This window comes from Rattus norvegicus, chromosome 19, assembly GCF_036323735.1.
Source record: "Rattus norvegicus strain BN/NHsdMcwi chromosome 19, GRCr8, whole genome shotgun sequence".
Classification (NCBI taxonomy): domain Eukaryota; kingdom Metazoa; phylum Chordata; class Mammalia; order Rodentia; family Muridae; genus Rattus; species Rattus norvegicus.
The window spans coordinates 11,665,257-11,684,381 of record NC_086037.1 but is presented as its reverse complement, the minus strand read 5'-3'; the positions used below and the strand labels follow the sequence as shown (position 1 = coordinate 11,684,381).

Sequence of the window (19,125 nt, the reverse complement as noted above, 5' to 3'; positions counted from 1 at the left end):
CAACTCCCACAAGGGCCAGCTCTACTGTGCTTCCTGGGAGAGATGAGGGACCCACTCTCCTGAGTATCACAGCTGGTTAGGGACAAGACCAGCAATCCCGCAATGTCCAAGTGAGGGATAGGACCCGTTTTGCATAGCCTTCAAACATCAACATGGCTCCAGGGAGCAGCGCAAGCCAGGGACATCTACCTGTCCTTTGATGGTAACATACCCACACTCTGCTGCAGGGCCATGGATTCAGACATGGCCCTCAGTGACAGTACCGGCCAAGACCCCACCCACCATAGCCTTAGGTGTCTTCACCAACAACTCACACCAGTCTGTTCTTCACTGCTCTCCAGTCCCCAGTTCTGCCCCTGGTGCTTGTTTCCAGCTTGTCTTGAGCTCTCTTCCACCTGGGCCATGTGACACTGGACCGAGGTTATCTGGGGGCAGTCTGCCTGCCCGAGTTCTCACCCACCGGGTTAGTACTCACCTCAGGCTAGCTTCCCACTTGGGCCACACGGCGCTGGGCAGGGGCTCATAATTTTTTTTTTAAGTAACTAAAACTAAAATACGTAGTCAGAGTAAAGTTGTTGAAAAGCTGTTTGATTTTTTTTTTTTTTTGGCCAAGCCCAACGTGGCCATGGTGGGAACAGAGTAACATGATCCCTGCCCCTGAGACAAGGCCCCTGGTGGGAGCCTCTACAAGTATAAGTGGCTGCTGTGGGTGGAAGGCTTTTGTGTGTGTGTAATAGTGTGCACATTTTCACATTCCCTTGAGGAATGTCCTCCCTGTTAACATTAATGCTCCATGATAATTAGAAATAGCAGGAGTCCAGAAGTTGAGGGTGTGGCTATGTCTGAACAAAATGGTAGACACTGGGACCTTCAGAGCAGCCCTTAAGGATATGGAAAAGAGCTCTAAATATATGAGTTCAAAATATATATATAATTTCTCAACTGTGGAAAATATAAGGATACATTATGAATTATGAGGGACTTCATGAATCTAAAGGAACAGAGGCAGCTACACTATGAGCCAGCGTGTCAGAAAGATACAAAGCCAGGCAGATTCCCGAGTTCCAGGTCAGCCTGGGACATAGCAAGATTAGGACCAGGTGTGGTAAAAGGGTGATTTCAGGACAGGGTCCCACCAAACTAGCTTACTGCCTGTGCTTTAACAAAGGCAGACAGATCTCTGAATTATTTTGCAATGTTAAGAAAAAACGATGCTTGCTGTCTCTTAAGAATCAAATGGCTGGGAATAGGGGATACTGATTCATAATATCAAATCAAAAGGAAACCTATAGTAAATGACTGAACTTATCTGTAAAATAAAAGACTGAACCTGTGTTCTGCAGGAGAGGAGGTATTTTAGGATAAAAAGAGAGAACTCCTTGGAGAACACACACACACACACACACACACACACACACACACACACACAAGCAAGCAGGACATGGACAGAGAGATCTCTCAGAATAGCAAGCATAGGTCATCAGCTTGGGTCCATTATTAGACTTTGAGTCATTCTTTTTGCCGCTCTCAGACATCCCTTCTCCCAGAACCCCTCTCCAGGCCAAGGCTGGTCCTTGTCAGTTTTTCTGGAAAAAAAAAAAAAGGTATGTATTGTGCAAGGGCCACATATTAGCTGTATAAATGGTGTCATGTTTCCAAGGAAAACACTGAAGAGAAACTAGTATTTATGAGAAACATACTTCATATAAAGTTCACATCAGGATCTCCTGATATTATTACTGTGATAAAATATAAAAATAAAAATATACTATTTTAACCCAGTAGTGCAGCCATCGCCAACACCTTTATCCAGAAAGTACTAAGCACTCCCCACCTACCTTAATATTCCTTCTTATGTAGTGGGGATGTTTCAGAGATGTGGCCTAGTTTTACAACAGGTCAGGATCTGGCAGAGCCTGGTGTTGAGCCCAAGATTCTTCATCTCCGGACTCTGCAGCCTGTGTGGTGAAGGCTCACCGCCTGAGATTTGGGAGGGAGAACTCATCATTGCCGGTAATTAGGTCTTACCTCTGTACAGCACCGTCCCCGAGTGGCTAGTGTGCCTCGTTCCATTTCACCGCTGGTCTTGTTCTTCTGTTCTGTACTGTCTCCCAGGAGTCATACTACTGCTTCTGGACAAGCTTCGGAAGATGAAGTGGGAGCAGATGTGGAGGCTGACGGCAGAGAGGGAACTCATGGGAATGCTGTCTACCTCCTTGGCTGACCAGGTGAGTGACCAGCAACAAGGACTCTTCACCTGAGTACCCTCCAGTTGATACACACTGTGTTGTTATGACAGGAAACACTGAGAAAGGTTTTTTTTTTTTACAGTTTAATTTAGCTATTGCTTTTTCTGAAACAAGTCCTCAGTATATTCACCAGACTGCCCTGAAGTGGCAGTTAACTTCCTCCAGTTCTGAGATTGAAGGGCATATGCCACCATGACTGGATTAAGAGGTTCATTGTGGGTCACGGTTTAGTAGGCTTTAACCCAGAGTTGGTTGACCATGTTGCTCTTGGTCTAATAACATAACACTTCAGAGCACATGGAGGGTCATATCTGCTCACCCCATGACAATGCCACCAAAGAGGACGCCACAGCCCCACAGTCCCCCCTCAAATGTATTCTCCCAGTGACTTTAAAACTTCCCACTAAATCTACCTATAAAAGTTTAAACATCTCTAGCGGGAAGCAGGGAACACTTATAACGGGTAGTTTAGCACATGGACCTTTAGGAGAATATCCCAGACCCCACAAAGTACAGCAGTCCTGGTGCTATTTCGGAAAGAATACTATTAGTGTCACTTATGTACTCAGCCAAGACAGTCACTGACCACTGTATACTAGGACATGTAGGGAGATAGCGGAGGTAAACAAAGGACCTGATTATTTTCTTTATTTACTTTTTGTACATGGATGTACACTGAGCCACATCTCCAGCAACAGGACCCAGGTTCTTTACCTCAGAAAGTTCCTTGTTTATGGAATCAAACTCACAAGTGGATGACAGTCTGCTGTGTTAAAAGCCAGCATTACCATCTTTACCCCCAGCATAGAATATACGTGTTCCCAAGGTCCCAAAATACCATGGTGTATTTCCCTGGATATTTCACGTACATCTGAAAAGCAGCATGTAATGTATAAACTAAAACCATTACTCTGGTCCTTATCCTGGTCATCCTGAACTCACGGGAATTGCATTTAAGCAAGAAAGACCAACTTATCCAGACAGTCTGAAAAGGCCCTCTAACTCCAACAAACTGTTAACTAATGTTCATTAGAACATATTTCTCATTTCGACTGGGAAATGCATGAGGCCTGTTTGACCTCAGAACCCAGGATCACTCCTTGTTGACCATCTTGAATGTGACATAGATGCTTGCTCCACTCATTTCTTTCCTTCCTATCCATACTGAGCTCATGCCACATTTTTGTTCATGATTCATTTGTCAGATTTCCACAAAGTTTTCAAATACAGAAGAAACAAGAAAGTCTTTACGGTTACATCACTTTTTTTTTTTTTTTAGCATTATTATTCAGTATTTCCCAAGGAGCCAAAACTGATTTCCCTTCCTAAACAATGAGATACAGAGTAATGAATAAGTGGGAAAAGATAGTAACTCAGGTGCTATCTAAGACCTGAGGGGATAGTTGTCTGCTATTCTCATATTTCAAGTCAGGTAACAATGACCTGAGCATATCCCCCACGAGCTAGGAACTGTATGTCTGCGTCCAGTGAGAATAGTTTGTTCAGCCATCTTCTACCGTGAAGGCTCATAATTCACCTCCAGGTACCACCTGTCAGATACATGAGGCTTCACGTTGGGTTTGGAAAAGAAGCTCAAACAAGGTATATGTATGTATGTATACATACATACATACATACATACATACATACATACATACATACATACATACATGAGGGATCTTCCTGGACAAGTAGAGTTTGAAATAAGAATTTGTACTCTGGATGCTGTGGCCTGTAGAAATCCAAGAAACATCCATCATCAGGCTAAACAAAAGCCCCAAGAAAGAGCTGCTGGGAATGAGGATATGTAATTTATCTCAACCCTCTGGTGATGTGAGCCACTTGTCATCTTATTGGTTCCTCTCCAGAAGGCTCAGGACAGCACAGGGCTCTAACTGAGGATGGGGGTGGGGGAGACTTCATTTATTTTATGACAGTCAGCATGGGAAAGTCAGTCCCTGTCTGTTCTGTGTGAACTCCCTGGATGAGGACCCTCTAGTCACATAAGCACCAAGCTGGCTAGGCTGACCTATGATTCTCCCTTGTTCCTGCCCAAATGTTGCAGCTTGGTTTCTGCAGAAAAAAAAGGCAGGAAACCTGGTCATGGTAGGGGCAGCAATCCTGTGCTCAGAGTAGGATACTCAAAAGATGTCTTCCTCTAAGCTGAACTTGCCATTACCTTGACTCTGGCTTTGGCTTTTATTCCACAGGACATTTTCAATGCTGTCATCAAACAAAACCCCTTTCTGGTGTATCAGCTTCCCTGCTTCTGGAATGTGCAGCTGTCAGACCACACCCGCTCTGAGCAGTGCTACAGAGATGTGTCCGATTTAAAGGTAGGTGAAGAGGTTCCCTGGAGGGATGTTCACATCTTCAACACAGTCCTGGTTGGGCATAGGGGAGCTGGGTGTGGTGATTGGCAGAAAACAGTTGTGTATGAACCTCTGGGAAGTGTGGTGGAAGATGTAAGCTCCCAGGAGAACACAAAGAAACATGACTTTTATCTCTAGTGGTTATTTTCCTTCACACTCTTCTTTGACTTTCCGGAAATCATAAAGCTGCTGCCTAAGTAAAGAACCAGGGTGTGAGGATTCCCCTCTTCTGTCTGCTGCCCAGAGTTTTGATTCATGTCAGATCCCCAAATCCATTGACTCCATGCCAGATACTACAGAAAAGACTTGAATAACTTCTTACTTTCTTTCTTTTTTTTTTTTTTATTAACTTGAGTGTTTCTTATTTACATTTCAATTATTATTCGCTTTCCCGGTTTCCAGGCAAACATTCCCCTAACTCCTCCCCCTCCCCTTCTCTATGGGTGTTCCCCTCCCCATCCTCCCCCCATTACCGCCCTCCCCCCAACAATCACGTTCACTGGGGGTTCAGTCTTGGCAGGACCCAGGGCTTCCCCTTCCACTGGTGCTCTTACTAGGATATTCATTGCTACCTGTGAGGTTGGAGCCCAGGGTCAGTCCATGTGTAGTCTTTGGGTAATGGCTTAGTCCCTGGAAGCTCTGGTTGCAGAGAAACCTGGATGGAAATGGGTGTAAATGAACACCGTAGAACCCATGACAAGTGTAGAGGGCTCAGAGTGAAGAAAGCAAGCACACATCTCACTCTTCTTCCAGCAAATCAGACAGTGGCAGAAAAGTTTCCACTGTGACTTTCTGAGTACTAACTGTTGAAGAAGGCCTCACTTTTAGAATACTTCAGGGCAGGGTATATGAGCTAGCTGTTCATAATGTGATGACATATTCTGATTGTGCCTGAAATGAGCAACTATGTGTTTAGTCGATGAGTCTATATAATTTTTCCTGACAGTGATTGCCCACGGTTCAGAAGGATGATACCTAGGACATCTCAGATGTCCTCCTGGTCCCTTGTACGATGTCATCAAGTCAAACTGAGATGTTCTTAGAAGAAGGAACATGTGGAAAGTACATAGAAGGAAGTCATGTCTTGGCTCACTGCCCAACATAGTCAAAAGAAAATAGTATCTCAAACCTTGCCTGTCTCCATCACTTCGTATCATAATTTATGAGATAGAATACAAATCGAACATGTAGCTCACTGATTGGCTGGACTGACTGACCAATGAATTCCCAGGGATCCTTGCCTGCCCGTGTTTTTGTTTGTTACACATGCATATAAAGCATACACACATGCACACATACACACACACACACTAACTTGAATTCATTAAGGGTAGGACCTCAATAATATCTTCTTCCCTGTAATCCTAAATGAAGAATTCTAGGTAATTTTAGTAATGAAATGGTTTTACAGATTCAAGAGAGAATTATATGTAGCATATGTTCTTTTTTTTCTTCTTCTTCTTCTTCTTCTTCTTCTTCTTCTTCTCATTTTCGGAGCTGGGGACCAAACCCAGGGCCTTGCGCTTGCTAGGCAAGCGCTCGACCACTGAGCTAAATCCCCAACCCGTAGCATATGTTCTTTAGAAGAGATAGCACACTAATGAAAACTTAAAAGACTGACAGTAAGATTAAGCAAAAATAATATCATAAAAAGGACCCAATGAAAGCTATACTGAAACATTCGTGGGAGAGAGATGGACCCAAGTAAAAATCAAACTTACCAGGCAGGGATAAGCATCCCAAATTCGCATATATCTTGTGGTATGTCATATATATTTCAAAGTATATAAAAGTATAAGGAATGTAAGTATATCTACAACTGCACATATATTTTAATTTTTATTTATATCTGTATATAACCAACTCGTTATAACTTCAGAGAAAGAAAAGGCTAAATCTCCTATCATAGTGGAATGTTTTAGCATCTTCTTTTCAAATATGAAAAGATGTCAAATGATAATAAAAATATAGAACACTTCAATAGCATCTAACACACTTGATTTATAGGGTAAATAAAGAAGCTCGTGTGGGCAGGTAGAGTACACATCCTTATCCCACTTCATACTCAACACTAACCATAAGATAACTGTGTACCAGACCATGGAACAACTCTAGGTCCATCTTAAAGAATGATCTCATACCATGATGAAGCCAAAAACGTAATCTCGATCTGAAGCCTATTACAATAAGATGAAAGTCATCTAATTGATTCAGATTGAAAATCCACTTCTACATTCCGTGTGGTTCTGAGTGGTAATTGTAATTGGAACTGAGAACTACTTATCAAACAAATAAAATTGAAACCAACGCACATCCATAAATATGAGAGTCATTAAGTGTATGGAGGAGCGCATAAGCTTCAGTGTTTGCATTAAAATAAAGAAAGGCTTCAAATTAATATGCTAAGATTACCACCTGGGATGCTATGCAGTGAACATGAGGATAAGTTTAAAGAAAATAAAAAGACATTAAAAAATCAGCTGAAATTGATTAACAACTTGTGCAATGGAGTCAGAAGATCCTTGTTTCGAAAGCACCGAAGAGATCTACAGTGTCAGACAATCTTCCTCAGACAAACCGAAGGGAACTCACCAGGCAATGACAGCCAACGCGAACTCAGATTCTTGACTCAGAAGGTTTTAAGTGATTTTTCTGAGTTCTAGGTACACAACAAAGACTAAATTTATCATTCTCTAGCTCATGGATGTTTTAATGTGGTGATGGTGGGTATGCTACATTGGTGTGTGTGTGTGTGTGTGTGTGTGTGTGTGTGTGTGTGTACGTGTGTGTACACAACTTGTGCCCATACGTGTTTAGGCACATGTGCATGCACATGCATGTAGAGGCCAGAGGTTTTCATTTGGTATCCTCTTTCACTGGTCTTTATCTTATATATTGAGACTAGATCTCTCACTTGAACCAATAGCTTACCAATGTGTCTAGTCTAGGTATTCAGCTTGCTATGAGGATTCTTGTCTCTGTCTCCTAAGCTCTGGGATTAAATGTTCACCTGACATTTGTACGAATGCTAGGGATCCAACTTCAGGCCCTGTACTTACACAGCAAGCACTTAACCATGAAGCTGTTTTCCCAGTCCCTGCAGTAAGCCTTCCTAAAAGGACACAGCATCCCCAGTTGTCAAGTAGCAATAAGCTCCAGCAGCTGTAGTTTTAATCAGAAAAGATTTTAAATTTTAAATAAACTTTCCCAACAATTAAGAAAACGTGCATCACTTTTTAACTCATTCTGTAAATTCAAGTTATCCCTGATTCCCAAAATAGAGTTCTATGACATGAAAATTACAAGCCAGTTTCATTTGTGAACATAGATGTAAAAACCTTAAGCAAATTACTAAGCTAACAAAATCTTCTCATGTAGAAAATAGACATTATATCATGGCTAAGTTAGGCTTACCACAGTAAGACAAAGGTAATTTAATACTAAAAATTTGCAAGTGTCATGATATTATTAATAGAGTCAGGTAAAAGTACTGTGGACCCCCAAATGGAAAGTTACAAGAAAGTTATTTGATGAAACATAAGCATCTTTTTTTTGTTGTTATAAACTCTCATAAAATTGGCTACTAGTAAAACCCGTATGTGTGTGTGTGTGTGTGTGTGTGTGTGTGTGTGTGTGTGTCACAGAACAGAGTGGGTATTTCAGGATACCTATGCATCCACAGGCATATGATAAGTGAAAAGGTGCTATTCCTGATCATCGCAGAAACGACTCAGGACACCATAGAGAGATACCTCGTTCTCCATGTGTAAGAAAAGATTAGCATAGACTCCATCTCACACGTAGATTCATCCCTGGGGGGTTGAGGAGTGAAAGGCTTAAAAGTCAAAGGTAAAACAGCAAGAAATGCTGTTACTTTAAAACTTGAGAGATGGGAGTCCTAAGATCTCAGCATAGGGAGGAATTCATCCAACATCTAAGACAGGGCATTCATCCTGGGTGAGCTGCCTCAGTTTACTTTATCTGTAGCCCAGGTGTTTTGATCTTGCTGTTGAAGTGCTAGATGATCTCCTGCTGGAACTACCCTCACAAGGCATCTCCTCGGCCCATCATAGCCCTTTTCTTTAAAGTGCCAGGGAGATCGAGGGGCCTTGAAAGCAAAGGACAGTCCTGGATTATTTCCATTTTCTCCCGTTCTTTACCTTACCCACACCGAATGGAAGGCAGCCATCTTAGTGACTTCTTATCAACCTATAGCCAAGAAGTCTGTTTTCTTATTATAGAAACCATGGCTCTTCTTCTATAATTGTATGCCATTAGGTCAAAGAATTTTTAGATTTCCACTTCTGCTAGAAATACAAATAAATGCTCTTGGTAGCCAACAGAATCCTCCTCCTGTTACACTTGGTGCTTGCTACTATCAACTGTTTGAGTTAAAGTCTGTTAACTGTTAGTTACTATTAGAGACCTGGGAGCCCTAAATTCAGCTACCTACCCTTAATATGCCAGTTAAAGAAAAAGGTGATCATTTAATGTGGCCACATTGGGGAAAGTATCAAAGAAGCCTGGTGACAGCATCATCCTCAGTGTCCATCCTGGAGGTCCTGAAATGACGTTTGAAGATTATACATGACTTTATCAGTCCTATTCAAGGTGTGGTCTCTCCTATCATCATGGGCTGGGCCCCAGGCTTCCCTGCTGGGTAGTACAAGAGGTTGTCAGAACTTCGTGAGATTTTTATTAGGAGAAAGTACCCCCTCCAGCTGGTACTGAGCCCCCAGCCTTTTCTCTTGCCAGCATGAAATTCCTGATGAGACATCGAGGACCAAAATTCGAATAGCCGCATAACTAATGGGAAGGAAACAAGAGTCTCTTTGGGATATCTTGGTTCCTGCTAGCATTGATTCAGTACGTTACAGCAGAAACCCCCTCGTGTCCTACTTGAATAAACCTCCTGGCCTTGTACATTTTGTCCACCCTGAGTGTCAGCAAAGACCTTCAGGCTGACACCTTCCTTCAGAAAATTTCAAACAGGAAAAGTGTTTTCATGGCAGAAACAGAAGTGCCCAAGTGTTTAGAACTGGCAATTCTGTAGATTTTGATGACAGTTTCAGTTCTTACCAGCTCACCTAGTTGAATGAATCACTTGCTATCCCCTGGGTTCAGTTATGTTCTCTGTAAAGTAGAAGCCATTATTTTTTGGTTTGTTCTCAACCTAAAGACTTGCTTTCAGTCCACCTTCCCCACCTGACAGAGAGACTGACTCCCAGTGGTTTTCCTCTGACATCTTCATTTGCGCTGTGCCGTGAGCAGCCCCAGGCTCATACACATGTATTATAAACACACTCCTCCGTATACAAGTTAATGATAAATAATTGTTTTTTAAAGGAAGAGAAAGGGCTCATACAGTCAGAAATGTGATCCTCAACCCTATTCTTTCCTCAGCTTCTGCCCTCCCCTAGTTAGCCCCAAACTGTCCTTTCTGTCTTTCTCTCATATCCTATACAAACCACCATTCCTGCCCTGTTGGTGCCCCTAAAGCTAACAGATGTAGGGCCATACGAGCAAGAATGGAAATCCAAATATGAATGAAGTTAGTGAAGTTGATGGTGGGTGGGCAAGCCATAGGTCATGTGATCACAGCAGGGTTCTCTGTAGCATGTGCTGTCTCCTTTTAGGTAAACAGAAAGTGCTTTTCTAAGCAATCTGGCAGACATGGTTTCAACCTCAAAAGGTGAATGGAGACTTCTGACTAGATTAGATAGGAATGGCATTCTAGGAGTGACTTCACTTACAGCCAAATGAAAGGACTCTAGTCATGAGATTCTGGATCTTACAGAGTCCGTCATTTCTTACACCTATCAGCTAAATAGACAAAGCTGAGAGTCCACTTCTCCCTTTTCTGACCTCAGAAGGAGAGTTCTTTCCTCTAACACAGGTCTAGGTTTTTACCTGAAAATATTTTCCAAAGCAAACACGTTGATTTGGTAGAGTGCAAAGCTCTAGATTCAATCCAGCATCAGACAAATTCATGGTGTACACACCCAAAATTCTAGCACTTGGGAGAATAAAAAGTTCATTCTGAGATCCAAGCCCACTTTAAAACAATGATAAGAAGCCATCCCCATTGATTAGGACATGATGGGGCTGGAGACCCATCCCCATGTCCTTCCAGAGGACCTCAGTTCAATAACCAGCACCCACATGGCAGCTCACAATTCTCTATAACTCCATTTTTTGTGGAGTCTGATGCCCTTGTCTGGCCTCAGTGGACACTGCACACACAGAGTATGCAACCACGCAAGCAGAACGCCCATCTGCATAAAATAACATATACTTTAGAAAATAAACTAGAGATGATAATCTTCCAGGACTATCCTGTTAGACTTTTTACTGCGAACCGTCTTCGGAGTAAATGGCGTTCAAGGGCCAACTTACGAAAAAGACACCTCATTCAACATTGCCTCCCCGAGAGAACATTTTAATTTCGAGCAACAGACCCAGAATGTGAATGGTAGATCCTGATTCATTTAATAAGCAGGGAATGGAGTGCATCAGAAAGGAAAGCACAGATGCAGAAAAGAATCACCAAAAGAAACTGTGATGTGTATGTGGGAGAGCGAAATATTTTTGCCAAGGAAATGCATAGCATCTGCGTAAGAAAGTAGCCCATACTCAAGTTTGAAGACGTTTTGTAACACTTAGAGATGCATCAGCTTCCACATCTTTCGAGGAAGAAGAGAGACCAGTGGACATTAGCATATCAGACATGTCACTATCAGGCAGACAGTCGTGAAAAATGAGGCAGGGGAATCCGGAGAGAAGGTAATAAGGATGATGGACGCCAGGGTTGACTCGGGAGGATTAGTATGGATGGAGGAAGAAAACACAGCTGGTTCAGGAGAGAGTATCTAGCTCCACGGTGTGTCACTGAGTTCCTTACCCTAGTCTAATAATATCTCCTTACCTGGGCCAATGGGAAAACAGTCATTATTTTGCATAAGTATTTAAAAGTCACGAAGATGGCACACAGTGCAATCATGACAGCTTGGAGCTATATAGAAAACCCACTTGTCTTATTATTCAGAAATACCTTTTCAAAAAACATCACTGTTGAAATACTTTTCAGCCAGCCGAGGGAAGAAATATCAACACATTTCTTCCCATCCATTTGTCACAACTCTCGTTTCACGTATAGGAAAGGAAGCACCCTGAGAGAGGAAGTGAGTCACCCAAGGGTAGACAAACAGGTTGGTGGCCTGTTTGAACAAGTGTCTGAAATGGGTGTCATGCGCCCTAGCACATGTTTAAATGGCACTCTAAGCAGATAGGACTTGGATGATGTAAGCAAATGTTCTTTGGCTGTCAACCCCCATCTGTTCTGGTAATTTCTGGCACCTAACTCCCTGGGTTCTGATGACATAGGCTCTCTGCCGTGGCTTTGACACACAGCTGGTAGAACTTGGAAGCAGTTAGCTCTAGAAATGTCAGCATCATTCTTAGAGAGACAGTGGTGCACCTAGGAAACGTACCGTACTCCAGCATGTCACCAGGGTCTATATAAAGAGTGTAAGGAGCTCTTGATGGCAGTTCCTTTAAAGTGGAGGGATCCTGGGGATGGGCCGGGGAAGCAGAGCTCTAGGACCTCTGAATGGCCTATGGTCTCTATAACCCTGCAATCAGGAACCTGGTTGATATCATTCCTGCCATTTGCCGTCTATCCTCTGTCTCAGCACAGCGAGGTCTCTGTAATAAGCAGACCGCCTTGTGGGACAGGTACCTTGAAAGCCAATGTGGGACAAACTGCCTACATAGAGCTGTGCTCCTTGAGGAAGAACATGGTTGAAGAAACAGTCTTTGGTGGCTGAACCCTGACACACTAACCAAGGACCCACATGAGGGAAGCTTTGATTCTCCACCTTAGAGGGCTTCAAAAGCAAGCAGGTTGGGCAAAGGGGAGGAGTCAAAGAGCTACCTTCTGGAAATTACTATAACTCAAGTGGATTCTAGGTTTACAGTCAATCAAAAAGGGGAGGAGAGTAGTCAAAGCCAGGGAACACTGGTTGGACCGCTAACTGTAACTGACGACCAGCAGCAGAAGCATCTAGAGCTCCAGACTACTTCAGAAGTAGGCGTGCAAAGCAAACAACTTCTAATCACGGGTTATGTGGAAATTCACTGCTTTTAAATGCTTCTTTGACGTATATAAGTTTATCAGTTATTAAATATAAAATTTGCATTTTAACTAGATGTATGTGCTTATTTATTTTTACGTTTTAGTTGGGACTGAATACACAGGATTCTGTGTTATCCTGTGATAATACAGGATGCAGGACATTTTGATGTTTTTCATAACTGATAAATATTTTGGTCTTCTGATTCCGGATGCTGAAAACTCCTCTCCACACAAATACAGAGTGTCCAAATACAGAAATGCACTTAAAGCCATTCCAGGAACTAGTAGAAATTCTGTGCCAATAGCAAGCCAGAATTCAACACTTCTTTATGAAGCTTCAGTCAGCAACTAAAACACCATTTTTTTAAAAATATTTTTAAATTCTTTGAGACTTTTATATATACATGTTATATTTATATCATTTGTCCCCTTCAGCTATTCCCATGTTCCCTCATTCCCTCTCAAATTCCTTGATATATATGTATATTAGTTATAAATATATTTAATATAAATATATTATATTTTTCAAAGTCAAGCAATCTACCATAACACAATTCAAATCTATACTAATTAGATATTTACATGCTGAGGAACAATGATAGAATAATATTTTTTAATCTTTATAGTCATTTAAGCCACCGTTTTCTATGAGAACCAAAATATTTATATGTACAGTAAAATGCCACAAGCAGTTCATGACATATAATATCCATGAATTTGAGCCAAGGATTAGGTACCATTCATTACTTTTACATTCTGGGGTGGTATGACAGGGCAAAGTGGGACTCATGGGTATTTAGAACCAAGACACAAAGCTAAGTCCACTGCCAGGCATTGGGCAGAACTTAATTGTTCTGGTCACTGTACAGTCAAAAACCTACTAAAAAATGTTTTTCCGCTTTCATATTCAGTTCCATGACCCTATGTTTGCTTTTGAGCCACAGTTGGGTTCTAGAAGCTGGTCTCTAGGGGAGAAAGCCACAGTACAAAGTTCAGTGTGGCAAACCCCCAGGGACTTACACTGGTGAGCACTGTCCAAGGTGCTGACCATGCCCAGTCACTCTGAAGCTATAGACAAGTTTGAGGATTTGCTCCTGCTCTCGAAAAGTTTTACAGCCAATGTGAGAATAGTCTCACAACGTGAGAATAGTACTTTTCAGAATCCAGATAAGAAAGGGGACTTCTACACATGCAGAAATAGCATGAATGAGCACAGACGGTAGAAGGTGACAGTGTCCAAGAAATGAGGAAGCTGGCGAGAGTGGTAGGTAGGGCCCTAGGCAAATGAGGGCCCTTCAGGCTGTGGTGCCGTGCTAAGTTCCTGTGGGTTGCAGCACTAAAATATCTCTAAGATGACCTGTTTCCGTACAAATTCGTATCACTGTACATTAATATAAGACAAAGAAATCGGGTAGGCCCTGGATCCTGGCACATACCCTGGCTGAGTAATCGGTTATGTTGAATGGGGCAATTTATCTTTGTGCTGAGAGCGGACGTTTCTACCACATTAGTGGGATCCCAAGTTCCCAGATTCCAGCTGGCACAACCGCTCTCGTGGGGATTTGGATTGATTTCCAGCAGTGAAGTCATCTTGCTGTGGTAGGAAAAAGCAGGAGGATGAGAGTTGTTCAAGGTACCTCACCAGGTTCCACAATGAGTGATCCGTTAGGAAGCTTTCTGGTTTGCTTTTGCTTGTTTTCGTTTTCTGACAAGGTCTGTACTATATCACCCTCCTTGGCTAACCTGGAAATCTCTATGCAGACCAGCCTGGCCTCGACTCCCAGAGGTCTGCCTCCTAAGTACTGAGATGAAAAGTGTTCGGACCACACCCTATTAGTCTATCAATTTAAAAAACATAATGAAATTCGAAGACAAAACAGTGAAAAATTGTATGGGAAAGGAAAAGGGAAAGCAGAGAGTTTTTATCTTACTGTCTGCGTGGGTCGTTTAAAGTTAATGTAGTAAAAAAAAAAATGGAAAAAGCTATTCCACTCCCCAAAATATTTGCATTAACTGAATGCGGTGTTAGTCCTAGAGTCTCAAGGTGAGGGAGCATGGAATTCTGAAGTTGAAGAGAGAGACAAGAAAACTAAATCACAACCCCAAGAGATGGGAGGTTGTTTTTGTCATCCAGGCCCAGAGCTAACTGGGTGGTCTCATACACACTGACGGTGAGTCTCGGTCACTTGATCTGTGGACTCATATGCCACTCTACTCTAGAAACAGACATGCCAGAAACAAACACTACCGAGTCTCTAAGTAGTAATCCTTTATATGACCACATTATCATCTACAATTCATCATCTCTCTGTCTGTCACTGCAGCACTTCTGACCTGGGAGTTGAAGGGAGTTGAAGTTAGTCCCAGGTGCAGATGAGGAGTGCCTCCATGATATCTGGTATCTTGATGCAGTTAACACAGCAGATGAGAGTGGATTGAGTGTGGCATCTAGTCCAATTCGGTCCCACTTTTCCATCATGAATCTTAATCCTGAAGATGACAAGGAGAAAGGACTTGTGAAAACATTGCCCTTCTCTTTCAAATGCCAGCAACCAGATAACAGAAGGAGGTTAAACTCCCTGATAGGAAAAAAATGATGAGCTATTTCGCCCTTAGACACTAAAAGGTGTTTCTGCATTCTCAAGAGCTCATTGATGGGGCCTTTACAGCTGATTTACTGTAGACAGACAGCATGTGTACATGCTTATCGAGAATGTCACCACCATGATTTCCATTCTGAAACCAAAGGGCAGCTATTTAATGCTAACGATTCCGGGGTGTGTGTCACTTGGGAAGAATAATAAGTCGTGCTCCCTGCCAGCCTAGATATTCACTTTCCAATACTGCCAGGTGCAGGCATGTAAACAAACAATTATAAGAGTGTGCAACAAGTTCTCTAATGGAGAAACGCTCCAATCTGTGGAACACTGAGAATGGCCCAGCATCTGTCCCCCAGTGTTGTTGTAGGTAAGCTTACAATAGCCATCAGAATACCAAATTTGCAATGGCTTAAAATAAAGAGTTTGGCTTTTTGCTTAAAAGCAGTAGAGCATGCAGTTATAGAACTTGCTTCAAAGGTCAGCCATGTGTTGATCTGTCCATCCTGATCACACAACAACTGTCACAGTCTGAGTTGTTATGTTTCTATTTATGATAGAAAGGTGGGTAGAGTGGGAAGATATCACCTGTTTATCTTAACCTTTAGGAGATCAAATGCTTTCATACCTAAGGTTATAGAGGATGATGGATCTGTTGACACCCAGAGCTGCAAGAGTATCCAGGAAATCATAGTCTGGGATCCTCCAAGATTATCTCAAACCTTAAATGGCTCATGATCTTTTCTGAGCATTTGTAACATTGTGTTCTACAAGGAATGCAGAGTGGGATAGAAAGGGAGATGTGCTATGAAGGACCCCTCGGTCAGGGACACTCACAAAAAGGTTACAGAAGAGGTATATCTGCACTAATGCTTGAAAGACAACAGACGGACACATACTAAAGAAGGAAGGATGTTATAAGGAAGGGCAAATCTTTGAAGCCACTGAGTCATGAAAGATAACGTGAAGAGACACCAGAAATGCCGTAAGTGGGAGCTGATGGTATCAAGCTTAACTGATGGTAAGGACACAGTATGCTATTACTTTGTGAAGCATGCAGAGTCCTGGAAGTCTTCCTTCAGACACCCGCTTTCCAGCGCTCCATGTCTCTGTATCTTGGAGCACATATTTGTCACCTGTTGACTGCATTCACCGTCTGACTTTTCTCAGTTAGTGTACCCCATGAATGACTTTTATAAGCTCTCCCCGGTTTAAGTACATCAAGCAACAGTATAGGCTAGATTCTTCCCACAGAACACTGAGAACGTGTTCCGGGCCCTGAATGATGATGGGACTCTCATGTCCCCTTTGCTCACCTTGACTCCTCCCTTCCCAAATGCTGTTTGAGTTTCCTGGACAATACTCACTTTCAGCCAGTTCTTCCTTGCTCACTAGAGTCCAAGGACAAATCAGCATGTTTCCTCAGCCTTTAAAGGTGTCTCAGATCCAATGATGTCATATCCTTTAACCTCCATGCTTCAGCAGCCTACCTGACAACTGCCTGCTGCCTCTCTGATGAAAGCTAATGGAAGCTCATCTGCAAAACCTCAGTTACCTGCAAGCTCAGGTGTGTCCCACGGGTAGGAAAGGAAATACTTCTAATCCCCTCATCTTCTCTAATCTCCAGGCAGATAATAAAGAATAGGCCTTCATAGCTTTTCTGTCTGCTCGAATTCCAGTCTTCTTTTTTTATCCTAATTTCTGATCAAATAGGAAGAAAAATGATCTAAACTTTCCTTACCTGAGTGGAGTATATAATAGTTACTTTTCTCATTGGTCTGGCAAAAATATCTTACAAGCAACATAAGAAAGGAGGGATTTACTTTGACTCACACTTTGAGGTTATAGTACATTATGACCAAATAAACCCCACTGTAGCAGGAGTGTTAGGGTGGTTGGTCACATTATGTCTGCAGTCAGGAAGCAGAGAGAGATCAATGCGAATGCTCAACTCACTTTACCCGTTTTATTTGATCCTGGATTCCAACCAATGGAGTGATGCTGCCCAGGACAAGGGTGAATCTTTCACTTCAGCCAATTCTTACTGGCATGCTCAGCGATTTGTTTCCCATGTGATTATAAATTCTGTCAAACTGACGATATTAACGCTCACAGGGCATAATTAGGACGGCAGGCATCTTGCAGAAGTATGGTCGAACAAATGAGTTGTGACAAGTGAAGCATTTGAAGCAATCTTTGACACACAACAAGTATCAAATCGTGTGAATAGCAAACTATTATAATCACCATTGATATTCTGACTGCAGTGTTAATGTGCCTTAGAAATGGGAATGAGTTATGGCAGGTTCTCATAGCAGTCCTTGTAGATTCGATTCTGTTCACCAGTCTCACATAAAAATCTATTCGCAGACACATTCTTTACTGTCAGTCTTGGGGATTGCTACCTCAATGCCAGTAGGGATAGTACTTCTGTCCATCAACAGACCTGGAAATGACATTTCTTACTAGGCAGAGAGTCATGATTAAAAACATCAGCAGCAGGAATTCTGATTCAATGTGTCAGAGTTTTGAACGTTGATTAGTAGAGAAGCAGTGACCCAGGAAATAGAAGTTGGCCCATACACCTCTCTAGCCCTGCTGTGTGACACTGTACAGCTTGATGTGCTAGTCTGGGTCCTAGTTTCTTGTTAAAATGACTGGGCTAGGGGAGGAGTCACTAAAACATTTGCTTGTAAGTTAGAATGGGTGGTGTTGGGGATTAGTTCTAATGCTTTCAATTAATCTAGCCCCCGAAATCAGGAATCTTAAGTGTCCAAATGGTGAAGTTCCTTGTCCCTGTTGGTTTTTGATCACATAATAAAGAGACAACAGCCAATGGGTGGGCAGGTAGACTCAGGCCAGACCTTTGAATTTGTGTGGGCTAGGAACTAGAAGGAAGGGGAGGGAGCATCGCCATTATCAGACTTAGAGCTGCAGAAGGAAAATCAACCAGATTGTGAGCCCTGGACAGGCTGCACAGAAGCATCTTGGGCAGCAAAGACTAGGGAGCCACCTAGAAGGAACCAAGGCAACAAAGATAAAATATAGAATTAGAGGGCCTTAAGCAGATCCACATGCTTCTTTGTTAGGCCGACTCGTCCTTATTCTGCAATTAAGGAAATGAAGGTTTCAGGAAGAGAGTGGAGTCCAATGAAGTCTATAGCCCAGCTGAGGGCCACAGTACTTGTAGCAGGTCGTACTGTGCAGTTTCTGGTTATAGGTGGAAGTTGGGAAATGCAACTTAAATTAGCCATACTTTGTATTATATAACAAGGCCATGAAGGAGGTAGGAGGCTTTGGAGAGTTATAGCCAGAGTCAAAGGAAATCCCCTATCTACACCTTCAAAAGAAAAGACAGAAGGAGCCAGGCCATCTTGACCCATCTCCAGCTGTCAGGCTCTGGGCCCTATTACAGACTCTCTATAGTCAGATTTCAGCATGCAGGGGAGATGAGAAAGTAGCTGACCTGCAATGTCTTATGCTGTGCAGAACCATTGGCTAGTGTACAACCAATCTACATTCATTTCTCATCATTTTGGAGGCTTCCAAGTTCCAGATGGAGAAAGATTCAGTATCTGGTAAAAGCCCACTTCCTGGTTCACCGATAGCACTTTCTGAATGTGTCCATATGTAATGGAAGAGTCCAGGTTGCCCTTGGATCCTCTTGGATAAAGACCCTGATTCCTCCTACAACCTAAGCACCCCAAAGACCCTGTCTCCTAATGCCTTCGTTTTGGAGGCTAGAGGAACTTTAATAGGACTGTAGGGAAATA

At 42.5% G+C, this 19,125-nt stretch overlaps 1 protein-coding gene and 1 long non-coding RNA gene across 7 annotated transcripts in view; one reads left to right on the top strand and one right to left on the bottom strand.

The window, feature by feature from the left end:
* Nucleotides 1–19,125, top strand: part of Large1 (LARGE xylosyl- and glucuronyltransferase 1) — a 448,171-nt gene that overhangs the window by 372,793 nt on the left and 56,253 nt on the right. For all 6 annotated transcript variants that reach the window (XM_063278109.1, XM_063278105.1, XM_063278108.1 and 3 more), the window contains 2 exons: nucleotides 2,116–2,228; nucleotides 4,460–4,585. In XM_063278109.1, coding sequence (XP_063134179.1) covers nucleotides 2,116–2,228; nucleotides 4,460–4,585 — 239 coding nt within the window. The remainder of the gene's footprint in view (nucleotides 1–2,115; nucleotides 2,229–4,459; nucleotides 4,586–19,125) is intronic.
* Nucleotides 15,010–17,152, bottom strand: LOC134483692 (uncharacterized). Its single transcript, XR_010060577.1, has 2 exons — nucleotides 16,720–17,152; nucleotides 15,010–15,245 (listed from the first exon to the last, which is right to left on the bottom strand). It is a non-coding gene; the product is annotated as an uncharacterized LOC134483692 (long non-coding RNA).